The sequence below is a fragment of the Thermoascus crustaceus genome, assembly GCF_041956765.1.
Source record: "Thermoascus crustaceus strain CBS 181.67 unplaced genomic scaffold VTN00scaffold_4, whole genome shotgun sequence".
In the NCBI taxonomy this organism is placed as follows: Eukaryota; Fungi; Ascomycota; class Eurotiomycetes; order Eurotiales; family Thermoascaceae; genus Thermoascus; species Thermoascus crustaceus.
The window spans coordinates 1,621,156-1,629,337 of NW_027192530.1; the positions used below are offsets into that span (position 1 = coordinate 1,621,156).

At 49.9% G+C, this 8,182-nt stretch overlaps 3 protein-coding genes across 3 annotated transcripts; 2 read left to right on the plus strand and 1 right to left on the minus strand.

The window, feature by feature from the left end:
* Positions 1–40: 40 nt before the first annotated feature.
* VTN00DRAFT_7171 (uncharacterized protein) lies at positions 41–1,250 on the minus strand (the record flags this gene model as incomplete). Its single annotated transcript, XM_069433889.1, has 6 exons — positions 41–179; positions 235–355; positions 417–514; positions 607–689; positions 770–906; positions 980–1,250. Coding segments are annotated over 6 exons (849 nt in total), but the record flags the coding sequence as incomplete, so codon positions are not given.
* A 942-nt stretch (positions 1,251–2,192) lies between these two features.
* VTN00DRAFT_7172 (uncharacterized protein) lies at positions 2,193–4,231 on the plus strand (the record flags this gene model as incomplete). Its single annotated transcript, XM_069433890.1, has 5 exons — positions 2,193–2,544; positions 2,600–3,078; positions 3,133–3,619; positions 3,702–3,823; positions 3,881–4,231. 5 exons carry the CDS (start codon positions 2,193–2,195, stop codon positions 4,229–4,231), a joined length of 1,791 nt encoding a protein of 596 aa, XP_069287226.1.
* A 699-nt stretch (positions 4,232–4,930) lies between these two features.
* On the plus strand, positions 4,931–7,185 carry VTN00DRAFT_7173 (uncharacterized protein; the record flags this gene model as incomplete). Its single annotated transcript, XM_069433891.1, has 9 exons — positions 4,931–5,097; positions 5,206–5,404; positions 5,569–5,707; positions 5,793–5,963; positions 6,033–6,429; positions 6,478–6,503; positions 6,570–6,711; positions 6,793–6,858; positions 6,957–7,185. The coding sequence occupies 9 exons, from the start codon at positions 4,931–4,933 to the stop codon at positions 7,183–7,185; spliced, it is 1,536 nt and encodes a 511-aa protein (XP_069287227.1).
* Between the last annotated feature and the right edge of the window lie 997 nt (positions 7,186–8,182).

The following is an 8,182-nucleotide window of genomic DNA, read 5'->3' on the forward strand; positions in this document are numbered from 1 at the left end:
AAGGAGGAGTTGCGGATATGATGGAAGTTGCGAGACAGACTGTGCCGAGAAAGTCGACGCGGTTGAGCTTGGATTTGCTGCTGGTGGTGCTGTCTGGGCTCTCAACGTGGGTATCGTGGAGTTTGTGCGTGACGAGGAGGGCGGTGATGCAGAATAGAGGCGCCTGGATCAGGAATACCCTGCCGTCTGTTAGCATCTAAGGTATGGTTATGGTAGAAAAGATATTGTATATACCATCTCCATCCGAACGTATCTGTCAACCATCCGCCCGTTGGTCCTCCGAGGCTGCGGCCCAGAGTCATGGAAATGTTGACATAGGCGCGCCAGGCGGCTATTTCTCTCTTGGGGACTAAATCTTAATATTAAAATGTAGTCAGTGAATACGTGATGGTAGGAACATTGCATCTCAAACAAACCTGTTATAATAACGGCTGCAACTGTCATTGTCCCTGCTCCTCCAATTCCGCTGATCGCCCGCCCGAGAATAACCTGCCACATTTCACGTCCGAGGCCACTATATATAAGCATTTTGTTAACTATGGGCCCCATTTCGCTATGACCGCTTGCATAGTCCGTCCTGGGATGGACAAATTTGGAGAGACGCACCATATCAGACTTCCCAAGGCGAACAAAGCGTACGCTAGCAGGAGAAGGGGTTTCCGGCCATATATGTCACCCAGCTTCCCATACTATACCCGTTGTTAGCTCTACGAAGACCTTCTCAATCCATCTAGACTGCGTAAATCCAACGCGAAGCGTGAAGACATACCACAGGCTGCGCGACACACACGCCGAGCGTATACGCAGTCGACAGCCAGTTTGCATCCTGGAAGCTGGAGAACTCCGACGAGATCTTTCCGGCCGAGGCAAAGATGAGGGTGGTGTCTGCATTTGCAACGAATTCGCCTGGTGGGATGTTAGAATGGCCACGCTGGGGGGGGAACATCATATAGCTGTCGCATATCAAAATCCCACATACCCAGAAGCAAAACGGAGATCACTCCCCAGATGCTTGTTGAGACTTTGACGCTGTCCTCTTTAGGGGCTGCTTGGGGTGATAGCAGCGCCCTCTCCGTGCCATTCCCTTCTATGTCCCCGGAGATGTCTCTGGAAGATGGTAGTTCTGGCTTTGACATCGTCCCGTGTGACGACGAACTCTCCGCATAGTTAGCATTGTTGGAGATATTCAAAGCGGTCGACTCGTCGATGCCGCCGTCCGGGCCAACGTGACAACTGCCGGTGAGTCCCATCTCATCCTAGAAAACGGCAAAGGGATAGAATAGGCTTTGACAAATAGCTCCCAGAGAGCAGAAAGGAAAGCGCTCTCGTGCGGCATAAACATCATACAAATTATTAGGCACCGAGCCAAGGACGAAATCCCTCCGACTCAGGCTCATCTTGCTTTCCGCCGGCACCGTCCGCCTGCCGGTCTTCCGAGCCTTATCGGAATATATCAATTCGATGAGAATGTAAAGGATGTTGGTTGGATTTAATTTGTTATGAAATATACCCGGCTTCTTGGCTTTGGACTCTGGAGGGCTCGAAAGCACGCCATACTCGCTAGGAATTCGGAAGCAACCGTGGCTGCGGAGATTCGGAGATTGGAAGGAATTACCGCGACTCCGTTAGCATCTAGCTTGAGTTGCTTGACCGCTAGAGTGTGGTGAACAATGTACAGACAGTCTGGACGTTTAACATGGCATGTTGTGGATGATAGATGTTGGCATGAAGCTTCATGGTCGATGTGCCTTAGCCTGATCCGGTCTTTGATCCGACGACATCAATTGAAAGCCTCCCTCCAGACACAACAGTCGTTCATTCTTCCAATGGGAAATATGGTCATCTGAGACGTCTAGCACTGATATAATCAGGCATCAGATATTTCATATTCATCGGACATTTACTGCGTACCGTCAACATCCACATGGAAGGATCCCCCACCGACAGCTTCAAACCGCACGGGGCACGCAAATCCCGCTGTTTTTGGCTCCACCAACTCCACGCAAGGGCTTCGAGTGGCCGGATTTCTGTCCAAAACAACGCTTCAAATGGTATCATCTGCTAGTGGAATGGCGCTCTCCACAGCGGGCTCGGATAAGCGTGGATCGACCGCCATGTCTTATCGCAGCTTGCTCAGCTGCGATCCGTCCGTCTCCAAGCTCAATGCTTCAATTGCACTCTGAACAGGAATCATGAAAGGCTCCTCAGTCCTCCTGGGCGCCTTATCAGGCCTGCTTGCAATTCACGAGACCTTTGCCTTGGCATACCCTACCCCAGGGGTTCAGCATCCCTTGCAGCCTGGGTCGGAGGATCATGGCTCAGCGAAAGAACGTCCAAATATCATCTTTATTCTGACGGATGATCAGGACCTGCAACTGGACTCTCTAAAGTATACCCCTTTGATACTCAAACATCTGAAGGGACAGGGTACTTTCTACAAGAATCATTTTGTCACAACCGCCCTGTGCTGTCCGTCACGGGTGAGCCTGTGGACCGGACGACATGCTCACAACACGAATGTGACAGACGTCAAACCACCATATGGTTAGGAAGACTTGAAGGGTGTTCATTTCATAGTCCGCCGCTTACCAAGCAACAGGAGGCTATCCGAAATTCGTCCAACAAGGATTCAATTCCAACTTCCTTCCCGTCTGGCTGCAAGAGGCAGGGTACGACACGTATTACACAGGAAAGCTCTTTAATGCTCACACTGTCAACAATTACAACTCTCCCCATGTAGCCGGATTTAATGGATCAGACTTCCTGCTCGATCCGTATACATACTCGTACCTGAACGCGACGTATCAGCGAAACCATGATCCCCCAGTGAGCTATGAAGGCCAGCACACAGCGGATGTGCTGGCGGAGAAGGCGCTTGGGTTCCTGGACGATGCAATTGCAGGGGAACGGCCATTCTTCCTGGCAATTGCACCGGTGTCTCCACATTCAAATGTCGATCCCAGCGATGCCGGATCAAAGCACGGCCCTAAGATGACAGAACCAATCCCAGCTGAGAGACACAAGCATCTTTTCCAGGACGTGAAGGTTCCCAGAACAGAAAATTTTAATCCAGACACGGTAGGTTGGCATCCTCCTTCAGCGCGCCGAATGAAGATTCTAACTTCAGTGAAGCCCAGCGCTGTCAACTGGATCAGTCGACTTCCGAAACAGAACCAGTCCAATGTCGACTACAATGATCATTTTTACCGCTCGCGTCTGCGAGCTCTACAGACGGTCGATGAGCTCATTGATGAGGTTGTTGCCCGTCTCGCAGAGAGTGGCCTCCTCGATACTACATACATCATCTACACCTCCGACAATGGTTATCATATCGGTCAGCACCGGCTGCAGCCCGGAAAGGAATGCGGGTTCGAAGAGGATATTCGCGTTCCGCTGTTCATCCGTGGGCCCGGTGTCCCGGCGAACCGCATCGAAAACGTGGTCACGACGCACATCGATCTTGCCCCCACTCTGTTTGAAATCGCTGGAATTGAACAGAGGATAGATTTTGATGGCACCCCGGTCCCTCTTATAGAGGACTCGAAAAGCACGCGCCACGAACATGTGAACGTCGAGTTTTGGGGAGTGGCGCTTCCCGAGGGCGAATTTAACACTCTAGGTAAGGCTGCAGGCCAGTAAGATGCAGTCGTGGACATGTAGGGAAATTTGTATCTTGCATGCTAACTATGGCTGGATTCCAGGACCCGATAATCCAGCTGTCATCACAAATAATACCTACAAAGCACTTAGGATAATCGGAGATGGCTACAATCTCTACTATTCTGTCTGGTGCAGCAACGAACATGAACTGTATGATTTGACGGTGAGCATCACGGACAGCAAAATTCAACACATTTCATCTCTAATTGTCCTATCGCAGACCGATCCATACGAACTGAACAATATATACCCCAAGGGCCGAGTTGAGGATGCTAGCGATATTAGCATCCTTGGCCGCCCTTTGTCGCAGGTGATTCCTCGGTTGGACGCTCTCTTGTTGGTGCTGAAGTCATGCAAGGGAGTCACCTGCGTAAAGCCATGGGAAGCCCTACATCCTACTGGAGGCGTTAGGAACCTACATGACGCGCTGAGCATCAAGTATAATGCTTTCTACCACGAGCAGGCCAAAGTCTCGTACGACCGCTGCGAGTCCGGGTATATACTCGATGCAGAGGGACCACTGTCTCCACTCGTCTACAGAGATGGGTTGCGATGGCATGATTGGGTGTAAACATCCGGAGAACAAGACTACGTTAAACCATATGAGAAAAGATAAAAACAGCATAACGTGGTTGGCATCCCCACTACCCCATGGCACGTACCGTGCTCATGCAGCGCGTGCTGGATGATCCAGTCGATGCAGTGTGGACTACATGGATTGGAAAAAGAAAAATGTTATGAACTAGTGTAATTATCCAGGAATATCTTGGTGCGACTGATCTATTATTTTCGATTATGATAATCCCAATGGCAAAAGAATTACGTAGCGTACGATTACCACCAATCGACTGCTTCCAGCATAAACAAACGTACCACAACCCTATCAGTCAAGGAAATCTAAAGCCATTCTTGTCATAGTAAAGGACAAGGGCAGTTTCCAATTTCTTCCTACAACATCACACCGCGTGGTGGGCCGCTTCCTTGCGTCAAATCCACCGTGATTGCGCCATCGCTCACGCATGGACAGTCGATGCCGGAGGACATGTACTACGCAGTACACACACGCAGTCGTACGGAATTCCCCGAGACGAGAGAGACGTGCCAGCTTAAATGTAGCACAGTCAGCGATTAGACTGCTCTGTGTATAAATATTCTTCTTTGGTGGTGATAATTGCCTCTGCTGCTGCTGACAGAAATCCCCAGATCGACCTTGTTGAGAACGACTGCAAGATCTGGCCTAGCGGACGGACGTTGCGGGGACCTGCCAATTATGACCCGTGCCACTCAGCCTGATCTGGGCGCTTCAGCAGCAGATCCAGCGGAGAAAGCTGTGGGTGATACGGTAGTAGTGTCTGGCGTCTCAAACAGTGAGACAGAAGAGTTGGCTGTTGTTGTACAGGATTGGACAGAGGCGGAGGAGAGGAAGGCCAAGGCTAAGTTTGTATACCCTATCATTTTTGTTTTCTTGTCACATTGATCTACTCATACCTTGACAAAGAAAAAAAGCGCAAGTTTAATTGTGATGCTAATGTGATCATGGATCAGGATCGACTTCATTCTTCTGCCCGTCCTCGGGCTCGCCTTTTTCGCGCTGCAGATGGACCGGGGAAATATCAGCAGCGCGCTGACGTCGACCATCACCGAGGATCTCGGGATCACGACTGATGAGATTAATATCGGAACGCAGCTGCTGTCTGCGGGTATTGTGTTACTTGAGTTACCGTCCAATGTTGCTTTGCAGAAGGTGAGTCCCTTCGAGACAAAGATCAAGTTGGGCTTTGGAGACTGTATTCTTTTCTTTCATCTCCATAACCGCAAAGCAAGCTCCCGGGACAATACCCCTTTTCCTATATAGGATCTGTTCTTGTCGGTCTTTAACTCATACTAATAATTCCTCCCTACGATCAGATCGGACCGCAGATCTGGCTCTCCGGGCAGATCATTGCCTGGGGCTTGGTAGCCACATTCCAATCATTTGTCTCCAACTATGGCGGATACCTCGCCACAAGGCTTCTGCTTGGGCTTCTTGAGGCGGGGTTTATTCCAGGTGCGGAAATCAGTTTCAAAGATACATTTGGTATAGCCAACTAATTTTATATATATGGAGCTAATCAGATCGATGTTCATAACAGGCGGTCTTTACTATCTGTCGACGTGGTATAAGAAGAATGAAACGAGCTTCAGAATCACCTTATTCTTCCTGGGCCAGATGTTCGCTGCTGCCACTTCAACTCTGATCTCCGCTGGGCTTCTAAGGTTCACGGGCAGGGCTGGCCTGGCTGGATGGCGGTGGATCTTCCTTGGTAAATAAGCCGTACTCCTTCCCTCCCTCTTCTCTGATCATGAACTTATTATCCTGTTCCAATATGCAGTCGAGGGACTCATCACCATATTCGCCGGCATCGTCTTCATCCTCTTCCTACCTCCCGCCGTCGGTAACGGCAAGCCTCTCATCAGCGCACGTCGCTGGAGCTACTTCACCGAGCGCGAATCGCACATCATACGGAACCGCGTCCTCCTCGACGACCCTAGAAAGGCAAAGGGACATATCAAGATCTCTGGATCCGATATCCTGGACACGGTGCGGCAACCGAGGCTATGGATTCACGTCTTCATCACCTTGTCCAACATATGCACCGTGCAGGGTCTCTTGACGTACACGCCTAGCATGATCAAGTCGTTCGGGTTCGGAGCTATCAGGGCGAATGCGTTGGCTTCTGTGGGGACGTACTGTGCTATTGTGTTTATGCTTATTTTGTCGTATTTATGGTGAGCTACCTTCCTGGCTATATTTAACCCTTTCCGTTGTTCGTTCAGGTGGACCGTTACGGAAACCTGCTATGGTACATACCTTGTTGGACAGCCAGAGTGAACTGACGCGCAACTATCGATTGACAGCGATAAGACAGGACATCGCGGACCGTTCGTCTTTTTGTCGGCAACGTGGTGTCTCATTTCATACGCATGTCTACGGGCAGTCCCTGCTGTGTCTTCGAAATGGCACAAGTTCGGGGTCATCACCGTGGCTAACGTCTCTTATGCTACCGTGCAGTAAGTCCCCATAAGGTTGCGGTCTATGGAATTTAACTATCCATATAAGAGGCCCTATTAATATATCTCTCATTTTGACAGCATTCTGAATATTGGCTGGCTCTCCGTGTACTGCAAAACACCGCAAGAGCGCAGTGTTTCGATGGCGTAAGTATACTGGCCTTCCGTTCCCCATTGTTCTAACATCCCTAAACATATCTTTAACTTTCCCGAAAGCACCAACAACGATTCTAACAGCAACGCAGTCTAATAGTTATGGCAGCAAACGCTGCCGGGATCCCTGGATCCCAGATCTTCCGGACCGGAGACGCGCCTCGCTACCTGCGCGGTTTGACGGCCATCACGGCGGTGGCGGCATTCTGCTGGGTTATGACGGTTGTGCAAAATGTGCAGTATTATATTAGGAGGAAGAGGGAAAGGGAGGTGTTGAGGTCGGGTGGAGGTATTAAGGGGGCAGAGAAAGAAGGGGCTTAGACGGTAGTAGGACGGCGAGGACTATTGAATTTGCTCTAGAGAAGAGCATGATGATGACTTACTAATGAAAAAAGCTTTTATTTTAAGATCATTATGTACCGTAGATCTGAAATACATGAATGGGTACGGCTGTGCGATCGGGGCCATTAGACCTGGATACTTGAAAGGGTGAGCTCGCACTGTCACTTACCACTACGATATCTACTTACGCAACAGAAAGAAAGCAAAAGGACAGAATGCAGGACAGGAGCGAGGTAGCCTACTAAGGGATATTCAGGTAGACCGGTCTCCTATCACCTTCGATCTCTGCTCAACATCGAATTGGGCAGGAGCCCATCTCATCCCGACCCGTCTCATCAACCTTCGGACCAGAGATCATCCATATATATATATATATGCGCTTCCAGTCGTTCCATGGACCGGGACACTGCTACTCTATCGTGACAGTTTCTATAGTTGAAACCCAGTAGGAGGCTCCTAAATCTGACCGAGAATTTAGTTAAGACCACCACTTAATCTTGGAAAAGCAGTGGCCTTTCCAGGAGACAACAGCGAGCCTGCAGAACATGACGTTATGTTCGGTTCTCAGGGGAGTGCTTAGTCAGCAGACAGGTGTGATAACGTAACCGGTAAGCGAGTCGGCCACGTAAGCGAGTCGGCCACCTCTCGAATTCCCGAACGCGTCAGGAGACTGCAGCAATTCAAACCACCACCATGCCACCAAAAGCGCGTACAAATTCAAGAGATACAATTGAAAAGGAAGGACGGATCCTACTTGCAATTTCTGCTCTTAAGAAACAAGAAATTAGCAATATTCGTGAGGCTGCGCGTGTATATAATATACCCCGCTCAACACTTCAAGACCGGCTACATGGGAAGACCTTTCGCAATGAAGCACGCGCCAACTCTCATAAGCTGACTCAAAGTGAAGAGGAGTCGCTTGTACGATGGATTCTCTCTATGGATCAGCGTGGTGCAGCTCCCCGGCCATCCCACA